Source organism: Anopheles merus, chromosome 3L, assembly GCF_017562075.2.
Source record: "Anopheles merus strain MAF chromosome 3L, AmerM5.1, whole genome shotgun sequence".
NCBI lineage: Eukaryota > Metazoa > Arthropoda > Insecta > Diptera > Culicidae > Anopheles > Anopheles merus.
The window spans coordinates 35096675-35118395 of NC_054085.1; the positions used below are offsets into that span (position 1 = coordinate 35096675).

Below are 21721 nucleotides of genomic sequence, written 5' to 3' on the forward strand. Positions count from 1 at the left end.
AGTAACTCTTGGAGAAGAATGATGTACTGTGTTGCCACCTCCATCGCATCAAGCTGGCTGTTCATTGTTCATAAAGCTGCACTGGTTCGTGTGATGGATAGCATAGATGACACGGAAGCCATCCGCGCTCGGAGGAGCCTTTTTGTAGCCTTTTATTCCCGAAAAAATAAAGAGCATTAAGCTTCTAAATTGATCCATCGATCAAGACGATCTAATCCACATCCGTCGTGCCACCGTGGTCGTGGTGATTTCTTTTGTCTGTAAGCTTATCTTCATCACACTCCACTCCATCACACTAACGTACTGTAGAGCTCAGCTTAATGTAGTCATATACGTGCAAAACTTCCAACTCCAATGACGCGCAGTTAGCAGTTGGAGCTTTTTCCAAGGAAATTCCCACTTGGATTAAGATTGGATTGCTGCACCACAGCAGAATTTGAAAATGCCGATTTCAATCGACACTCAATCCACTCAGCGATCGTTTCGAAAATATTACACGTGAGCGGCGTGTCATATCGTTTCGTTATTCAGCTAGCGTACGGAGCGGAGTTTCTTTTGTTTCCACTTCCGTTTTTCCGGATGTGAATATATCTGCGTCAGCTGGTGTGGGTTTTTTTTTTTTGGGAGCACTACGCACCCCACCAGGATCGATTTTATAGTCGAAAAAACCCGGGAATGGCAGTTATTCTCACAGGATGGAAAGGAAGCGTAACGCGTTGTTCCGCTGGTGCATCGGGTTTCTACGGCTGTGTGTGTTTTTATTTCCTTAGCTTCCGTTGTTCGACTTCCTAAATTCGTTCCAGCTTCTCGCTTCACCCCCTCGGCTTTTCACAGACAGAGATTTTCATTCAACAAAGCAAGTGCCATTTTCCTCGCTTAACGTACGCTATTTTTCCCCCCTGCTTTGCGTGTTCGTAGGTGTTTCGTATTTTAAGAGCTTTTTTCTCCCTCGCCCACTTAAAGTTAGCACCGAAACCGAGCACGGCGAATGGTATTGCCGCCGTTCGTTCAATTTTTACGATCACCATCTGTTGCGGTATTATCGTGCGGCATATTGACAGCATTTTTTCGGCAGGGAAAGAGGCAAAATGTCCACTTTTCGGAGTCATATTTTTTTTACAAACCGTCCGTTAATTTCAAGCGCAATATTGCTAGCTCTGCACCGTGGTAGGAAGGCATTTTTATCGGTGGCTTATGCTGCAGAATGTTTGTCGCCGGTGGACACAAAACCGAAATGCACAGCTGAGAGAGCACGCTTTTTCCTATTACGGTTCATCAACAGCATCATCGCCATCTTGCTGTCGCCCAAGGTAGACAGTTGCAAATAGTGAAGGCAAACAAAATGCAATTCTTTCGCAAGCAATCGGAACGCACAACACACAAAAAAGCCCAGCAGCTTGCAGTGACAGAAGACATATTTTTTCCACCAATTTTCTTTCACTCAAAATACGCGCCATTTTTCCTCCCCCACGAAAGTGTTCTATTCCAATTTATGGAGTGTTTTTTCTTCTTCTCGGTTGGACTGTCTCTTCCTCTCACATGACAGTTGCAAATGAATTTTCCGAATCTAATGCATAGCATCTTCGTCTCTGTTTTCCTCCCTTGGTTATCTCTTCCAATTGGAATTTGTTTAGTTATTCAATCTATATTCCGTCTCTTCCGTGGCAGCAATGGAAATTGTATTTTTGCGTTTCGCAAACAACCGGTTCCTTCCCCAAAACCGAAATTGCAATGCATAAAATGGGAATTGAAGAGACAGCGGGCAAGCAACACAAAACGCAACCCCCCAGCAGTAGGGCGACTCGTTTTGATGAATCGTTCGTTCGTTGTCTGATTTAATTCTTGCAACACGTTTCCTTCATTCTGTTGCAATTGCATCGCATCGGAGCATTCGGTTGAAGGGTGTATTTTTTTTACGTACGAGCATCATCGTTAGTACTTCAAAAGCTAATACTTTTACAAACTCGAAACCACGTTCAACACGTTCCGAGGTACGCGTAGAGAATAGCTGTTGCCTGGAATAGATGGAAGGGTCGGGGGCGAGGTTGCGTATTGAATGGGGCAATATGTTGGGAAGCCTTATGAGGAACGTGCTTCGGCAAGTGTAATTTGCATCCCAGCTGTGTGTGTGTGCTGCAGAGGGGTTTGTTTCGGCTTCATGGAAATCCGGAAAAGCGGGCTGATTTTATTCAAATGTGATGAAGCGAGCGAGAAACATGCATGCATGGGACCGACTAGATAAAACTGTTTATTTTTATAACAGAATGAATGTCGGAGTGATTGTGTTTGTAAAATTAAAATTGTTGAAGCGGGTTAGCTTGCATCCATGTTCAAAAGAAAATGTAGCAAAATAGATTTTTACAACATGAACTGCAATTGGAATACACCTCAATCTAACTAAATGGTTGTTTCCTTTTGTATTTCTACCGAAACATGTGATTTAATAATTCTTATGCAACATCTTGCATACCTTCAGGCGTTCTTCAACGGCTCACGAATTATCGGAATGATTAATCACACTTCAATTCGTTAAATCACCGCAACAAACGTTCAACTTATAATCAAGTGCTGTTCAATCTCATCGTAAAAAAAAACCGGTTCATAACCACGTGGTACATGTTTTGCGCCACACGAAAACCACAAAACCACGGATCAAATTCCAACCAATTGACTCAGAACGCTCCGTACCATAATCCGATTGCTCGCTAGCCATTCCTATACGGCACTTGATTTTTTTTTTGTTGCAACGATTGGAATGTGTGGCCACAAGCACCACAGACAAATAGCCGGGGAGCTACACTAGCAGTGATTTATGAGGAGCGGAGGAACGCAACCCCCGGATCGGTTCGGTCTATCTCTCTAGTCGCCCAATTAGAATTCGGTAGTTCTTGGTAGTTGGTTTGACCAAAGACAACCATACACTCGCACACACACAACTGACAGCGAAAAAAAGGGTAGTTAAAGCAAATGCAAGCAAATCGTTTCACTCACACTCTGGCGCGGATACTCTGACAGTCGCGTGAGTGACAGGCCATAAAATGTGAACTAATTAGTCACCATTTGTGAGTGTGTGTGCGCGTGTGTGTCTGCCCTTTTTTCTTCTTCTTTTACCTCCGCACGGTGCGCGTTAGAAGAGATTGCAAATAATCCGTTGCCGGTGGGTAAAATATCAGCAGAGAGAGAGGAAGAAACGGAAAACAACCGCACAGACTAGATCTGATTTTGCGTGATTACCCTCCTGGCCGAGAGATTGTGTGCTAAATTACGGTTACGACATGGGAGAACAGCACGATTTTCGCGAGCTGTTAGCGTATTATTTTTGTAAACTAAATCTTTTCGTCTTGTTTACAACAACGCACATTTTTGTCACACTTTCATGCGTGTTTCACACGAACCCATTATGCAGCGGCTTTTTATTGATTTTATTTCGGTGTAATCACGCCCATTGTACGTGTTACGGTACACATCATGCTTGAAAGAAGAAAAAACGTCTGGGAGTTTCACTCCTGCACTGTACACTTACCCGCACCACGTTGCCGTACAGGCAGAACAGATTGAAAAGCTTATCGGTGTTGGCGGTTCCATTGTCGAGTCCGTAAACCATCATCACTGCGCCCTGTGGTGTTTGCATACGAAGATACAAGAAAGAGAAAGAAAGATTGAGCGAATAAATATGAATTCACATGAAAAGTAGGATGAGATTTATTAGATTTGTTTCGAAAGATTGAAATGCTCCGGCACCGGCAAAATGGCGATATGGCAACAGGGGAAATATTGAACCGGATTCGATGTATTCGGATCGATCGGATCTATATTGGGTGGCAGGGAAAAGGGAGACAAAATTACATCTCCCTGCTGTTTGCACACAATTCATTGCCAGGGCGGGCGGTGGTCGAGTGCAGACCACAAACTGAGTGGAGATTTAATTAAATGATAAAGTACAGCTGCCAAGTTGGTGTGAAGTTGGGTTGCGACAGTTGGGAAGGAAAGTTATGTTTTCGAAAGAAAAGAAAAAAGATGAAGAATCTGGACGATTTTTAAGGGAAAACAAAGCTTTTCTTTACAAATTGAGAAGAAAGGGTTTGTTTTTACGAACTTGTAATAAATCATTCTGGAGAAAATTAAACATTAATCAAATGACTGGAATTCGATTGTTGAAAATGACCATAAAAGTAATTTCGATCTAGCCATAAAAATGCAGCACTGATTGCATACCAACCAGGCGCACACGCGTTGTCGTGCCGCACCATGCGTCTCCATTCTTGCGTTTTCTGCTAAATGAAAAGGGAAAAAGAACTGCACAAAAATACACACTTGTAATGGAAACAACACAGCAGAGTTGTTTACATTGGAACCAGTGGCGACAACACGCTTAACCTCAATTGCAATAACGCGAGTGAGATTAACGAACGGAGCAAATGATTATTTGTCGGAAAATACACTCAACAAGTAAAGAAGAGGAGGGTCTATCATTCATTTCGAAACCAATCAGTTATTTCTGCTGGTCGTTGTGCAAACGGTTGTTTATCGCTGTCACTGAAAACCCGAAGTAGGTTGCAATGATTTCATCCCAGCCGGGGTTGAGAAATTGGATCAACAGTAAGGGAAGATTATAAACGAGAGCAAAACCCTTACCTGTTGCTGCGTTGGCTGGATAAAGTTGGTTGGCCCGTTGCGTGGCAGCGGCGGATCCTTCATCAGGCCGACGTGCGTACCGGCGGCCGCCGGTTTCCAGTTCTCCGACGGGTGGAAGTCCGGGGGCGAAAAGTTCGGCGGAAAACCATTACCACCGCCGGCGCCTAGCAGAGCAGGTTCTAGACCAATGGTTGGCAAAGGGGGGGGAGGGAAAGAAGAAAAGAAGAAAAATTATATTATCTTTCGATGGTGCTTGACCGTCCGCCCGTCAGCGTAAGCGGGACGGTTCGGATAGAAGGAGGAATAAGATAAGAAACAAAAAAAAACTTTATTTCTACTAATGGTTCTCTACTCGTCCACTCAACTACAGATGAGCAATGGGAAGGGAAGGGAATGGAGAAAAAAATGGCTGGGAGAAGAAAAGTACACCTTCTGTCAACTGCAAGTGCAATGATCTCTCGCGCGTTGGCATGCACGTGAAATTGGAACAGGATCAGGCAACGGAAACCTCGACAGCACCAAAGCAAAAGCAGGAAAGATGAAACGTTTCTCATTTGCTCGCTCCGTAAGGGCATTCCGGCGCATTTGTTTCGCTCTGATGTTGCACGCAACCTTCGTTCTAGTGCAGCACCGAACGAGACTAATCCATGGACAAACGTTAACAAAAAAATTGCTTCTACTTCTAGAAACGCGAACAAACGATTTGTCACTTGAGCTGGGGAGAACGTCCACCCTGTCCAGCAAACATAAAAACATCCTTTTGCCGCTCCGATCCGATACTGTTTTCACAGGGAAGCAAACAAATGAAAATACGTACACCAGAGCTCCGGAACGCTCTATCTGCGATTAGAGAAGCGCTGCAGAGCAACGAGAGCGAACGGCGAACATAGTTAATTGTGTGGTTTTCTAGAGGGCAAACCTGAGGGTGCGGTAGGTGTGTAGTTGCACGTTTTCCAACGTAAGAAGAAGCGAGAGCAAACTCGTAACTTAATCATGATAAAAATCGGTCACCCAAAACCCCGTCCCCTCTGCAGTTTATAAAAGGGTTCATTTGTTTTAATCCTTACACTTCCCGGAATGGTTTCGGAAAAGTGCTACCGGAAGATGGATGATGTTATTCGCCGAAAAGCGGAAGCGATATTGCATTCCGAGGCGAAGCGGTTTCATTTTTCGCCAGCTGACTCGGTTTGGCTTGTTGGGGCGGACCGAAGGGGGGAGAGAGAGAGAGAGGATTGTATAATCGCTTATATCTTTGGGGTTTTGTTTGTGAAGGACTGAAGCACTAAAATAAATGATGTACGAATTAATTTACGATGCTTTTGGAGATAAGAAATGAGTTTGAGGTTTGGTCCCCCCCCCCCCCCCCCCGAAGGCAAAACTGTTGCATGTGGCGTTGCGTATTTTGTTAACAAAAAAAATGTTAGAAAAATAGTTTTCATGCTTTAGTGTCAGTGCACTTTTATCTGAAAATCCTCTCGAAATTAGACAGAAAAATGTCAATCTAGCAAAGGCAAAAATGTGAATGAAATTCACAGACGGAAAACGGAACACCTTTGCACAAACAGCGCAACACGTTCGGTTCGGTCAAAACACGGCACAATATTTGTGCTGCCCTCCACTACCTTCCTCCACCTTACACAAACACACCCGGCATGTGTCCTTAAACGTAGCGTTCGATAAACAAAATACCGACAACCTCCCTCCCCAAGCGATCAATCCATCAATCAAACGGTTCAAGAGAACTGTTGCACCAAAAACTGTGCGCTCGTGCTCTTTCACTCTCTGTTAAAATTCAGTCAAATACCAGGCGCCTCCATCGTCCTCTTGAAATTTTTCACAAATTCATATTTTTTCCTCATATCCCCTGGCTGTGTGTGTGCAAGAAAGAGAAACAAAAATGAAAAATCTCCAATTCAATCACTTGGCATGACACGCGTGGAGCAGATCTCGTCCTGAATCAAAAGGTTACGCTTTGCTCCCGCGTTCAAGTGGTTTTTCAGAGGCACACGTACCCTGCAAATGGGTCATTTTGCTTGCGTTTTTTTTTTGTTTTAATCGTTCACCAGAATCGAACCCAGTCCATTGGCGATTGTGCTTTATACCACAACCATCGCAAAACCATTCTGAACGGGATCGGTTTTGGTCTGATCCACCACAACACCGCCAGAAAAGACGGAGAGTGGAAACAATTTATTTTGCCATTTCGTCACCCGCATCGGACGGTCGGAGTTACCGAGTTTTGCATCCGAATTTAGTCGAAACATGACACCGCGCACACGCTGAATTCGATTCAATTTTTGAGCCAAAATTGAGGAACCGTCGACCAATACGGCCGGAGCAAGCAATTCACCACGACAGGCCAAATAACTGCCAGGCCTTGGTAGTGGCGCAGAGTGGTGTGTGGCATTCAAGTATTTTATTTCGCAATTCGAGTGACACACGCGTTGGTTTTTTTTTGTTGTTGTGTGTGTATGTCCCTCTCTCTGATCGATTGCGAACGCGCAACAAGAGGCATCGAATTTATTTTGGTGTTGGAAAAATGTGCATCCCGGTTCAGTGCGCGGTGCAAGTGCGTGTTTCAAAAGCGAATTCAAATTGAGTTTCACCCGGCAGTGTGGTAGCGCTGGGGGGCTTTGTGTGAGAAATAGAGGGAAATAGAGTGGTCATTTGGTTGATGTGTGAGTGTCGAACTCCATTGAAATGAAATGGATTTATTGAAATAATGATAAAAAAGCGAAATACACACACAACGCGAAACATGGCTACTTATGTTTCCATCGTGGTAAATCGCTTTTTGTAATTATGAAATTGCTAATAATTATCACTAATTACACAAAACCCGCAGTACAAAACAAGCAAAGGAGGGCAACATCTTTAAATACCCTTTTTGCAAAAGCATTAGCAAGTGTGCATCAACATCGTACACAACATTATTATTTAACCGCACAGTTGCCCACATATTTTGAATAAAGCCCTCTCTGTCTGAGCATTTGTTTTGCAAAGTATTTCCATTTGAGGCGCACCAAACCAACTCACTCACAGCAAAACTTCAGCCAACGTGAAACTAAAGTTGCCAACCCCCCCCCCCCCCCCCCCCCATAGGGTCGTGTACCACAGCACTACACTTCTAACGCTACAATCACGTCACGTGTCGTGTGTGTTCTCACTGCTGGAGCAACAAATAAAGCTTTTTATTACTTTTCGGCTCCGAAAAGATCACACAACGGCGGCGGATGCCTTTCGGTCGATGCACAACACATGGCAAATTGTGTTTGTCAACTAATGCAAGGGAGGCGGGCGGGCGGTGGCCGTATGCAATTGACCCGTTTTTTTTTTGCTGTGTCCTTTCAGTCGTACGACGACACTGGTAAGCCCCGTTTGCTGCCTTGCTGCAAAAGGATCTCGTGACACGAGAAAGGAAATGCGGGGTGAAAAACCGGGAGCAAAATGGAAAACTCTAAACCACAAAAGCTTGTTTCTTGCCTGCGGTCGTCGACCACAAGCGCAGCAGCAGATAGGGAAAGAAGGGTTGTGTCGGTTTGCGTGAATGGTGCTTCTGCTCCGTTTACTCGTTACTTTGCGATCTCTGATTGTGGATGCTCTTGGAAGCATGCAAAATCTTTCAAAATCCGCTTATCGTTCATTTCTTGCTCGTTTCTTTCCCCGTTCCCCGGGCTTTCTCTGTGTGGGTGTGTGTCGTTCTCGAGAAGGATCTTTTCTGTGTATGCTCGAACAGAGCAGGTCTAAAGGGGGGGAAACATATAGGAGCGCATAATTTATAGTGCTAGCGGAAATTGACAAACGATTTTAATGAAAGGATCAGAGAGTCACATGACGTTGGTTGGTGTTGCATTTGCTACCGACAGGGTGAAGGGAGTTCACTTTGTTAGTAAAATGCTCATATTTGTTCTCCAATGGGTCAAATTGATGTCTTTAATGCATTTATTGGCATGATAAATATTGAATTGCAATGCTGCAATTTACAACTACGGTAACAAATGTACAACAACACTATTACTTATCATAAGAGCTCGGAAAGCTTCAATACTTTGGATAAGAAACATAAAAACCGCAAAACTTGGGATAATTTCAGAAAAAAAACAAGATTTGCTAAGAAAGACAACAACCAAAGATGACAATTCAAACAACATAATACTGTGCCTGCCCTCTGACGGTGAGAAAAATAAGGCATACTTTCAGGCGCTTAGCGTAGAGCTTAAATTTAATGAAACAATACTGAGTTACAGCCAATGTAAACATAAAACGAAGCATATTAAAATTAGAATAAAAAAGCATACTTGCACGGCGTAACGCTTTAAACTGTCAAATTGTTTTCCAGGAAACGATGTCGTTCCGTTCGAAAAGCCCCCATACAGCAAACACCCACGAGCAGGATAGCAATCACGAGTCAACACAGCCAGCAAGTGCAATGTAAAACATGCATCCCACTTATCGAGATTCGTCAAGCATCCGTCCTTGGCTCGTCTTCCAAGTGGGCGAGGCGAGGGAGGGCGCCTTGTTTTAAACCACTACGTTTGGACATATTACGTACCACACACGTAGCACACACACCCATTTTCCTGTTGTGCCGCCTTCAAGCAGCCACTCGGGCGACACTTTACTGCAAACCGGCACACGCCGCACAACCCCAATGCTTTCCTTTCACTCGGCTAAGAGAAGACGTCAGCAAACGACTTTCAAGTCAGTTTAAGCTTCGCGTAAAAATCACGTTCCCACCGCTATATGCTTGTTTCTTCAATTCCGGGAAGAAGGGTGCGCAGGCGAAAAAAAACCCACAGTGGAAAGTAACGCGTTGCATTTATCTTTGGTTTTTTTTTTTGTTCGTCCTTGCACGGCGAAACCAGCACGTCCAACACCGTCGGCAACAGTTTGCGGGCATGCTCCCGGTGTGTGTGTGTGTGTGTGTGGGGCGCGATAAGTGAAGCTCCTTCATCAATTGCCCCAACACGCTAAACAAGCAAACGCGTCGATGCATAATGCGATCGTTTAGGGGCGAGAAGAGCGAAACGGTTATGGTATTTTTATATTTACACGTCTTCCCGGGGTTTTTCCTTTTCATTTTAAAACGTACGTGAAAGATCGTGAAGGTTCCAGTTTTCGTTCCCTTTTTTTTCATCCCTTGATTGGAATTGAAAAGTCCATCCTCGCCAAAAGGGGCCAGCAGCACAGGATGATAATTCTCACTTAAAAGAGCACACACACACCGATTTACTAAATTGCTTCACAAGCTTTTGGCGATTCTGCGTAAGTGTGTCGCCCAACGTAATCCAATCCAGCAGCAGCAGCAGTGGCAAGGCAAACATATAAAGAGGATTTGGGGTTGTAAGTTTCAGGATGAATAATTTGCCCAAAAGTCGTACACACACGCGCGCTGGGTTGGTTGGTTTGGTGGTGGGTGTTAATGAAATGATACACACTCCATCCAGCTCCAGCTTTTCACAGTTAGGTCCTCCTCTCTTTGCTGATCCAGGGACATTTGCGGTAGCAGCCGGAGCACGAGGGAAGAGAAAAACAGTTCCGAAACAGGAAGTAAAACGATCCCCGAGAGCTCTCATGCAGCTTCTAAGCGGAAATGTGTTACAGAACCACGAGGCAGGGCGCACACACACACGGGGATCGTGGCAAGGAAAGTTCATCCATTTCGGGCCGTTTGGAGGAGCGAAACCAACACTACACTACACACGAATGTAGCACATAAATTGCGCTTTATTGCACCAGTGGGCGCGCACTCGAGGCCAATGTGGGGAACGGGAAACATAAATGCAAAAACGACACACACACACATGCGGCGACTTTACACGTACAGATTCCGATTACAAATCGTGCCGGTGCGGAAGAGTATGTGTGTCTGTCCTTGTTACACTAAATCCCACCCCCTCCCCGTTGGCAAGTCGTGAGGAAGCACAGCAGGGAAGGATACAACTGGTGCCTGTAAATGGGATAGTTTTAGTATCATAACTACCCCGGCTCGGCGGCACTGGCGATGGGTTCCGTTTAGGGGCAGTTTAAATGAAATTAAAAAAGTTTCCTTTCACACAAATAATAGTGCCCGCCCGTCCGCCCGCCCCGGGTGGGCGAGGTAGATAAGGAGAGGTTTGGCGAGACCCGGAGCGAGATAGAGGTTAAAGTAGTTTAAAAGTGGAACAACGGTTAAATCATTACAGCAACGGTATGGTTCAAACTGTGATGATAAAATGTGTGATGGAGCTATAGAATTTTCAAATTACTTTCAAGGAATGCAGGGTGTAAATGTAAAAGGATTCATGGCGTAAGTATGGCATACTAAATATGCCAAAATGTATGTCAAGAGAACAGGATTAGTGTGTCACACTCCGAAAATAATGCTATAAAGTTAGCAACGTAATGCTTTAAATTGTTTTTATTTAACATTTCGACAAAACGCCAATAGCAATTTGTTATCAACTTCCGTCGCTTTCACATTTTGCCTTCACTGCTTCCTCCACTGCTTGTCGAAAGGCAGGCACGGAAGTAGAATACACCAACACACACACAAACAATGCAATGCGCGAAAGGGTGAATTTATTTCCCGCTCCAATCCTGATTACGCACCAACCCCACTGGCAGCACAAATTGTGTGGTGTCGCGTTTATCGCGAATACAAACCTTCCGGGCAAACGCGCTCTCGTTCGGGACGCTTTTCATTCCCACCGGTGCGCGCCAAAACAGTGTGTGTGTGTGTCTGGACCGACCAACCGAGACCGTTCGAGGCGTGTTATTAATTGGTTAGCCACAAAAGAAAGGAGTGAAGCGACGAAACAACAGGAAGCGAGAGAAAACGGTTGGCAATACCACCCCCTCCTCGTGCCATTTCGTCTGTTCCCAAGCGCCCCAAGAGTCAACAGATGAAAGTTTAACCTCCTTTCCTGCAATACAGAGCCCCAATACAGCGAGGGGCCAGGGATTGGTCGGATGTGCTATTGGTTTCGTGCATTCTTTTACCCCCCGCTTCCGGGAGAGCGCCATAAATTGTGGTTTGAGCTATAAACGGAAACGCGAGGCACTCGAAGCGAAAGCGCACTGCTGCTGCTCGCCTAACAATTAGAAGCTATTTGTCATGGACAAGGCGAAGAGGTCCGGGGGAAACTCTTTAGAAAGCAAAAATTAATGGCGTGTAATATAGAGCGCGCGCAGGGAGCAGCAGGCAGCGATGATTTAGTTAGCCGGATTGGATAAACCAGCGTTGTAGTAAATTGTGGGCAGCTTTGTAGAGGGGTTTTTGATATTAAATTTAATATTTACAATTTTAAAACACTGTATTGTAGAAAGAAAAAAGATCTAAACCATTGAGGTGCATTCAGGAAGTGATGCTTGCCATAAAACCTACCACAAAAATGCAAATCACAATCCAATCCAATGATAATCGGGCGCCACACCGTCAGGGACAATTAATTTACATTAATGTGGGCTTCTTGTCTCGCAGTCTCCTCCTTCGCGCCTGCTAATGAATGGGACAGTTTTTGGTACACTTTTGCCTGCTTTTTTTTTCAAATGCTGCCATTGCGCCGCCCCATTTTTGGCACAGACTCACACAGCACACAGTGTATTGAAAAATGTGTAGGCTAGAGGCCAACAAACACAACGACGTTTGCTAGACACTGAAAAGAACATACTTTTTTTCTTCTAAGACATCGCCGAGCCGAGCAAATGAAAAATTTAAATCTTTATCATGTGATCATGTGACCACGAAAACCCACCACCCACCATGGTAAAGAAGTACTCGCGGCCGACGCGCCCACTGCTAATGCGATGCGGATTTCCGCGGATTAGAACATGTTAATAAATTTGCGTAAAATCTTGGTGCCGTTAAATCCGAAAGCCGATAGAGAGGGCGACACAGAGGGCGACACAGCGAGCTATAGGTGGAGGCGCTCGCTCCTTCTGTAGCGGAAGTGGAAGGCGGAGTTGATAAAAACGATCATAAAACAAGATAACACCTGGGCGCATGTAAAAAAAGCGAGGTGAGTTCGTGGAATGAAATAATAAAACCCCGGTAATGTTGCTTTCCGCTTTGCGCAAGGGATTGCTGGTTTGTTGCATCGTCCCCCTCCCCGGTTGGGGTGACTTTGTTGTGTATCATTTTTTTTTTCGAGGGAAAAGCTCTTCGAGAGGAGGAAAACAAAGCACAACTCGGGTGTCTCTGCAAAACCGTGTGACAATGAAATGTCACATTTTATGCATACCCACAAGCGAAAGAGAGAGAGAAACAACACTTTGGGTATGGCGACACCCGGCAGCACAATAGAAGGTGTGAAAAACTTCTCCCGACACTCTGTGTTTTCCTTTGCACGAGTTTATTAGTGACCGGTGGAATGAAGAATACACACAGGTCCCCTCCAAAAAAAAAAAAAAAAAGAAACTTTCTCCACCTTTACCGTTGATGTAATTTTCTGTAAAATTTATTTTCTCTTTCCCACACTGCTGCTCCGTGGGGTCGCTTTGGCACGGGAAGAGATTGTTTCCGCACAGTTCTCAAATCCGGCTTTTAAATTGCTTCCCGGACGTGGACGGGGGTTGGTTTTTTATGCTGTTCCAAGCAACGCAGCAAGAGCCTTTCTGTAAAACTTTTGGGGAAAATGTAAAAAAAATCCACACCGAGGAAAAAAAACCCCGAAAGCAGGGCCCGAAGCAAAACTTGACCCACGTCGTTTGGGTGACTGATAAAAAGATATCGACGGAACGACTACTTTTTCTTCTTTTAGTCGTCGTCTTCCTCACCCGCTTCGTTTTAGTTTCTCGAAGCGACTAGGACTTTATTCCCGATCTCCAGGTGGATTACCTGGTAGGGCTTTACAACTTACGATCCCTGTCTTCCTTCAGCTGTGTTCGCTTGGTGCACGTGTGTGCCGGTAGAAAAGATTCTTTTTGGCAATTTGTCAGGTGATTGGTGAAGTAAAATGTAAAGCAAACGGTAGCGGGAAACTTTCCAGATGGGCTATACACTGCTGAGTCGGTTTGAAGGAGAGTTTGGGATGGAATTTTGATTGGCCCAAGCCGTGCCATTGTTACCATGAAGGTGCGCTTTACAGTGGATTGTCACATTTAAAGTGCAAACGTAGCACCTTTTACTTTGGAAAGCAGCAAGTGACACATCAGTTTGTCTGATATTGACGAGTGATTGTTCAAATATTTGGATGCTAAATGCTTAAAAAACTGTTTGACTTTCTTTTGAAATTCAAAAATGATCAGTAAACATTCAAAAAGAGCTAGATAAGATTTAACTGGCAACTGAATCCTATTGGCAACTGCCATGCAACTAAATCCTATTGGCAGCTGGCAAGGCAACTGAATCCTATTGGCATTCCGCATTTCAAATCTCTGCATTGCATCATCAACACTTGACCAACTCGATTCGCATTGGTAGAAGAGATTTAATTTAAACTTTCCCGCCATTTTGTGCCTTAGCTCTCTGGATTGTTTCAAAACCACATCGATCGGAGAGACGTAGCTAGATTAGCATCCATCAATCAAGCAACGGACTGCAATATGCGAACGGAACCCACTTCAACCATCAATCAAAAAAAGAGCTGAAAATACACTTCACCGCACTACTGTGTGTGTGTGTGTGTTTCAATGCTGTCCGCAAAACCCAGCAAAAAAAAAGAAGAAAACAAGACAGAGAAAAAGCTTGCCGCACCATGTTTCGCTTCTTGCAACATGCGAACGCGCTATATGTTGTCGATGAATTAAAACGACATCATAATCCGTCAGATAATGTTCATAAATCAAAATAAAATAAATGGGCCCCCTCCACTCCATTCCCTCCCTTCCCCTGTCGCTCTTACTGGCCCCACCGGATGGTTTTGTTTCTTGTTCTTCCCGTCCACCGAACGGTTGGATGGCTTTTAATAATCGACCGACGGAACGGAAAGACAGAGAGAGAGAGAGAGAGAGAGAGAGAGAGAGAGAGAGAGAGAGAGAGAGAGAGAGCAGGGCGTTGTGTTGCACTTTTCGATGCAACGCAACAACGCCAATCCGCTGCTGCCGGGCCGGGCCGGGGACCGGTCGAGTTCATCAGATTAAATTCATATAAATAAACATGTCGCGGGATGAATTATGAATTAAACTTTGCCATTCGCCGCACGCCCTGCATCCTGGCTGCTTCTTTCCACTCCTAAAGTGAGATGGATGGAAGCCCGCTGGGAAAATTGCGCTGTTTGTGCATGATAGAGAGAGAGAGAGAGATAGATACATGCACACGCGCGCAATGGGGATGATGGTTCATGATGGATGCAAATTTCTTCCATCCTTCAAGTGCAAGCCGCAAGAGTAGATATACCGCGTAACGTAAGCCGAGAGTGGATCATATTTCAGTCCTCACCCTCTGAAACTCGTACTCGTGTACTCGTGGAGTAGTGCAGGAAAATGTCAGAGTATCGCGCGTCTTCAAGATGATCGGTTGAAACAATTTCCGAGTGGAGCCGGCAGCGTACCTCAATCGATTCCGAGGGGTAATTTGTTACTGAGTCAACGCGGCGAATCCTCAACGGCGGCGTATGAGAAATGGTGAAATACTATCGCTCATTGATCAACGTTTTGCGTGCTTGTGTTACTTGTCGGGGAATGTTTCTTTTTCCTCTTATTCTTTTCATTACAGTACACAGTACATTCATTAAATTTGTAACCAGAATCCAAGAGCAAGCGGATGATATGTGATACCTTCCTGTTCGACCTACATTTTCTCGACGGTTTCGAACTGCACCGTCTGGTTCGTCCCGTCGTTGGATAAGAATAGGTCTTTGCTTACGTTTTTGGGGGGTTTGCTACCTCAAAACACGCCTCATTTTCACCAGCAGACACTCTTCTCTCTTAGCTCCATTATCATCATTACCATCAATAGCTGCTTTTCTCGGAAACGTCTTGCTCTTGGGAGCGACAACGACGACGATGACGACAAAGAATGCCACCCAAACAAATTGCACACGCTAGAAGAGTACTTTTGGTGTTCCCGCAGGACAAAATTGTCTCAAATACTTATACGCTTTTTCTCTGCTTCCTCACCGTCTCGTCTCATCGACCAAAGTGGTATCGACCGACCCCCGACAATGACAAAAACATGCCACAGTCCCCGCGCTCAAACAAGCTCTCGCGCAAGGAGATGATTGTCAACCATTAGGCATTGACATACATTAACATAAAGCGGCATTAAAGCGAATGCGAACCCTCGGCAGACGGGCGTGGTTTTTCGCTCAACCCCAGCCTCCACCATTCCAGCGCATTAGTTTTCCTTTGCTACATTAATGCTATTATATGATTTTTTCTATCTTTCTTCACCCGAAAAAAAACCCTGAAAGAGGAGGAATGTGGCCCCGGTACTCGAAACCACTCAATCAAACCGTGCGAGTAGCGTAAGGGGAATACCTTTTCCGGCGTGGTAAGTGTTGTGGGTCGGCCTACACATACACACACACCGCACTAACGCACAAGCAGCAGTCGCCGCCGCCGCTCGGTGAAACATTGATCCACTTACTTTCAGCAACTTACTGCACTGCGACTGATAAGGAGAGCGAGTGGGAGGAGTGGTGTTCATGTTAGTGTTATGAAAGTGTTTCCTTTTTTTCGTTCTTAGCAAAAAAGAAGAGGAAAAATCGACCCACAAAGAGCTATCATACATATTTTTCCAACTTTTGTGCGCCGGTGTGTGCTACACGTTTCACAACCACGCAGCAGCATTCTGGTCGATTGCATATGGTTTTTTTGCTGCTGCTGTGCTGCTGGGTACGCTTGAGGGAAGATCCACTGCTCGAGCACAACACTTGAAACACAAGTACAAGTGTGTCGAAAGTTAGCAGGCATTGGTTGGCGTGTTTTGTTTTGTAAAAGAAACAAAGATTGAGGCAAATGGTTAGTGCTGTTGAATGAGTAGAAAAAAAACGGCAGACATGTTTTCATAGCCAAGAGAAGGTAACGAGAAAGCTACCGTAAAGGATCGGGTCGCTCGAAGGTATTTGTTTTGGTTGTTACTCGATCGTGCCGGCGCTGTTGACACAATGGTTGATGGTAGAGTTACTTTTGTTTGTGTCAATATGTATTCTTGATACATAAAAAAGGAAAATAGTTTGTTGCAAACATTGCCTGAGGCAAGAAGCAATCGAATGGGAGTGTTCTGGTAGTTTCAAAAACAAATATTAATAGAAGCTATCATTTAAATAGAAATTGAAACTTCCCAAGAAAATTAAAAATTATCAAATATGTAGCAGCTATTCTTCCTTCCAAAGGCTTCCAATTTTGCATTACATTTTGCATTAAAACGAATTCCAGCAACTTCTGCATTAGACTCTTGGGAAAGCCAATTTCCGACAGCGCTTCTGGGAAGCGCCCCTGTAAATACGGAGTCGCTAGTTTCTATGAAACATTTGGCTGTAGTGGAAAGGATTCCGAAAAGTCATCATCACAACTAACGCGACCGGAAGAATTTTAGCAGACTTGGACTGCTTTGAGCAATGGCTTCAAACACCATTTTTGGCAGCTTCCGATAACTGAAAATAGCGCGAAGTTATAATGGAGTGTCCATCTACCTAAGTAACTGTTAAATTTAAATTACAGTTCTTCATTTAACTATCTTCTTCTTTGGCTCAACAACCGATGACGGTCAAGGCCTGCCAACCCACTTGTGGGGTTGGCTTTCAGTGACTTATTGATTTCCCCCCATAGCAGGATAGTCAGTCCTACGTATGGCGGCACGGTCTATTCGGGGCTTGAACCCATGACGGGCATGTTGTTAAGTCGTACGAGTTGACGACTGTACCATGAGACCGGCTCATTTAACTATAACTAACGATTATTGCATACTTGCAGGCGTTTTACTTTCTTTCAAAGCTTTGAGGCTTTTTTTGTTTTGCCAACACGTTGCGTAGTTCAAATGGGCAGAGTGTTGCGGATTGAGATGAAATAAAATACATAAATAATCTCCTTTCACTATTTGTGCCGAAAGTTGTACAAAACTAATAACGAAAACAAGAGAGAATATCCAAAAACTGCCACTCGGCAAGAAAAAGGAAACAACTTTTCCTTCAACAAACGCTTAGCAACAGAGTCAAGTGAAATCGACAAGCAGCAATGGAAGAAGAAAAAACCCCACAGCTGTGAAGAATGGCTTCGCCCCTTTTTGCAGAGGCGAATGATTGAATTATTCCATACGGCCGAAACTCGCCCACCGTAGAAAAAAAGACATTCCATCCCTTTTCTTCGACGGTAGACATTCGCGCGGGATTTCGGGACGGACCTAGGGGGGGGGGACCGAGGAGACGAAATAGAATCATTCCCATTCAACCGGCATTCTTTCAGTCGCAGGATTGGTCCGACCCAAACACAGCCGGTACAACAAACGAACGAAAAATGAACCGTTAAGTTTTCCACACACACACAAAAACGACGAAACAAAACACACTCGGGTACAACAGTCCAGGGAAACACACACTCATACGAAAGGTCAAACACGCAACGTGCTGTCATCGACACGTTCCGGGGGCTTTCATGATCCTTCCTGTGCCACACCGGAACGGCAGCAGCAGCAGCACGTGTTTCCGGGCGCTTTGACTTTCGATATTGTATCCAGTGCCAAAGTTTCTGCCCAGGGATCGGAATCGAAACGATCGTTTGGTTGTTGTTCTGGGGGGAGGACAAGTTTATTCTTGGGACGCAGCAAACAACGGGAACGCGGCCATCGTTGACCAGAAAGTTTGCGGATTTTGGCGAGGGACACCGCACCGCACCAGTTCCGCACGATAAATGGAAATTTGCATCAAAACGCGCACATATGACGCGTATGTGTTTTGGACGTTTGAGTCGAGGTTAGCCGACAGCAATTGAAATTCAATAAACGAAGCATTGCAATCAACGGCATCCTCTGCTCCCTCCTTGCAAATGCGTACCCCCGCGAGGGATTTATCGATTTAGACACTCGAATGGGGAAGAAACGGGGGCCGAACAGAGGGCGAGGAGTACTGTTTGTTGTGAGAACCGGGTCTGAAGGCTTGAGTCAATTGAATATGATGATTCCATTAATCCTGCCAGCCTCGATTGCCGCAATAACATGAAACGGGATTGAAATCTGGTTTAATAAAGTGCACACAGGTGTGTTGTGGGAAACGGTGTGATGGTGGTCGTTAAATATTTATACAATACAAATTTATGGCTAAAATTCTTTCTTATCGCTCGCCACAGACACACACACAAACGGCTGCCAAAAATTACGACCACTGGACGTGACGGTGCATGTTTATTTATTTAAATTGCTCTACCAGCCTGGGAGCGAGTGCCGTCGCGTTTGTGTGTATATGTGTGTGTGTGAGGTCGTTAATTTTTCACCTCCACCTCCAGCAGTCTAAGCTCGCAGACCAGCTGGCGCCCAGGAAGAGATATACAAAGCGATCGTTTGGAACTGTGCAGTTCAGGGGACAAGTGGACGTGGCGGAAAATCGCCGTTCCAGTTGCCACATTTCCATACAACATGCTTCATTTATCGGCATTTGCCACCAGGAGCGATTTTGCAATAAGCATTCGATGGAGCACTAACACAACAACACCGAACGGGAGGGGACACTGTGCTGCATGTGCAGCTGAGCATTATGCTTACGGCCTATGTCTAGTGATCGGAAATTTTAGCTTTGCAACCGGCGGAGGCTTTCGAAAGGTGCACTCGGAATTTGTGTCTCGAGGCGATTATCCACCAGCCGGGGAAGATTGAACAAAAGTCAACAGCAATAAAACAAAAAAACACACAGAGCGAAACGTCATACAACGAGACTGAGGACAGCAAAGCAAACGTTTTCGTTTTCCGTTGCGGCAGAAACACATGAGGATTGGTCGTTTAATTGAATTTCCATTTTAACGACTTTGGCTGTCAACGTGCTAAGAGTGCGACGAGCCTCGGTGTTTGGTGGCTTTCGAGAGGATGTTTTTTTATCATTTCAATTCAAGAAGCACCGGGAAAGCATTTCACACACAAGAGCGTGGTGTTTGAATAACGAGGCCGACAACAAGGCCTCTTGAGACAACAAGTTTGCATATGAATGGTAAAAAGATCAGGCCGGGAAAAGAACAATGGTGGAACGTGGATTTGAATTTATTATTTAATTGTTTTATTTTTATTAATCACGGCTGACACTTGGAGTCGGCCCGCTTGAAGCTTAAAACCTTGCTTACTTAAAACAAATGAAAGAACCTGTCAATGCGCAACGGGGAACAGAGGGAAAAATGACACAATTTAACCCGGGTGAAAAGCTAACCGTCGTCACTGATCGCACATTCCCGGGAGTGCATTATTTATTCGCGCGCCCGAACAAAGTGACACCTCACACCGGAGGAGCTAGGGCCATTTCCAGCCGGCCGGGTAAACGCTGTGACGCTTGCTACGTGACAAAGTAACGACGAGCACCCACGACCATTACCCACTTTTGGCCGCTCGAAAGAGTCGTTCGCTTCCCATTTCTGCTTGATTTGATTAATTGTCGCCGAAGCGTAGCGCGGAAACGTCAAAACTTGGGCTCGTTCAGGCAAGTAGGCAAGGGGGGCACGACATTCCACGACACACAAGCGGCGCGCGGAGGGAGGAGAAATGAGAATTCCCATTTTGCCGGAGCAAAAATGTTTGCAACAATGTGTAACCGGCAGCAGCTGACACAGCAGGACCGGGCACGAGATAATCGCACGGGATGACACTTTTCACACCACGCACCGAGGGGCAACGGAGACAAGCGCGCGCGCGTGTGTGTGTGTGTGTGTGCTCTTTTCTTTTTGACGGAAAAAGATTAATTATTCTCGATTACAAATTTGCCCTTCTGCATGCTGATGAGCCATGAGAGTGGGAACCGGAAGCGGGTGGAAGAGGAAATGAATGGTAGAGGAGGTGCGTAAAGTGGCACCGTCTCGTAGGGTGCCCGCGATGAAACTTCATAACTCTTTCGTGCTTGGCTATAGGAGAGAGAGAGAGCACTCGTTTCCGATGGAAGCCATTAAACCTTGCCGGCGGCATGTATCGGTTGTTTACATGCGGTTAATGGAAGCTAAACATTTCTTGCGCCCGACGGCAGCGGTCCGAGTTAATTGGGAATAAAACAATGAAAGAGTGTGTGAGTGCTGGCCAACGCCGCTGGGAAAGATTTTTAATCATCTCGAAGCATCGTTGGTGCTCGATTGAGTATGTGAAAGTACTTGAGCAGGACGAGTGAACTGCACTTGCCTCTAGGCAAATACACATTTGACTCGAAATGAAGCGTCCGTTGAGGAAAATCTCATTATAATTTTTAACATTTTGTGCAAATGTTTTTACAACATTAATTGCGCACAAGTGGTTTTATAATTTGAGGTATGATTTGATTTTTAAAATAAAAATAATGAAAGCTATTTTGCACCGTGTGTGATCTTTAGGACTTTGGGTTATATTAAATCCTGTAGAGCCACATTCAATCTTTACCGATCATAACAAACCAAATGAAAGCATGCCCCATCTTTTAACCGTTCTCCTGGGTGCGAGTGTGTGTGTCGTGAGTTTTGCGTCATCTCAACTTGAAACAGGCCAGGCGTCTCCACTTTCAACACCAGCGACCAGGCGTCTCCATTTGCACATTCGCAACTGACCAGGCGTCTCCACGCGTGAAAGTGTCCACTCAGCCGGACCCCGAACCCGGCGGCGATACCACCGAGCGTGATTAATCGCAGGCGACATTCCGTCCCGAAATGGTCACGGTACAGTTGGTAGTGTGCAACGCCACCGGGCAACATTCCTGGACACAATTTTTGCACTAATTAGTCAACCGCTGCAGCTCTGCCCCATCCCCCAGCTGGCGCACTACTGGATCTTGCATCACAATTTGAGCTCGCAGCGAATGTAGTGCACCCGCCGCGGGCCGGCCATCGCGCGATGGTGATGATTGTCATGGTGCGTTATCGCGTGTGCTCGGTTGTGAAATATTTACACACACACACTTTCGAAAGCAAAACTCTTCTCTTTTGCATGGCGCACTAGTCCGCACCGTGTTTGCAGCTGTGATGCGCGCGTTGATGCATCGTGTCAGCAGTGGCGGAGAGAAGACGAACCCGCGAG

At 45.3% G+C, this 21721-nt stretch overlaps 1 protein-coding gene across 11 annotated transcripts in view; it reads right to left on the bottom strand.

Annotated features, from left to right (window-relative positions):
• The window catches only part of LOC121599274 (heterogeneous nuclear ribonucleoprotein L), a 173914-nt gene that overhangs the window by 6270 nt on the left and 145923 nt on the right, over positions 1 to 21721 (bottom strand). For 7 of the 11 annotated variants that reach the window (XM_041926966.1, XM_041926969.1, XM_041926964.1 and 4 more), the window contains 2 exons: positions 4636 to 4820; positions 3524 to 3616 (listed from right to left, as the gene is read on the bottom strand). In XM_041926966.1, the coding sequence (XP_041782900.1) occupies positions 3524 to 3616; positions 4636 to 4820 (278 nt within the window). The remainder of the gene's footprint in view (positions 1 to 3523; positions 3617 to 4635; positions 4821 to 21721) is intronic. The other 4 variants (XM_041926975.1, XM_041926974.1, XM_041926972.1 and 1 more) reach the window with 1 other exon arrangement.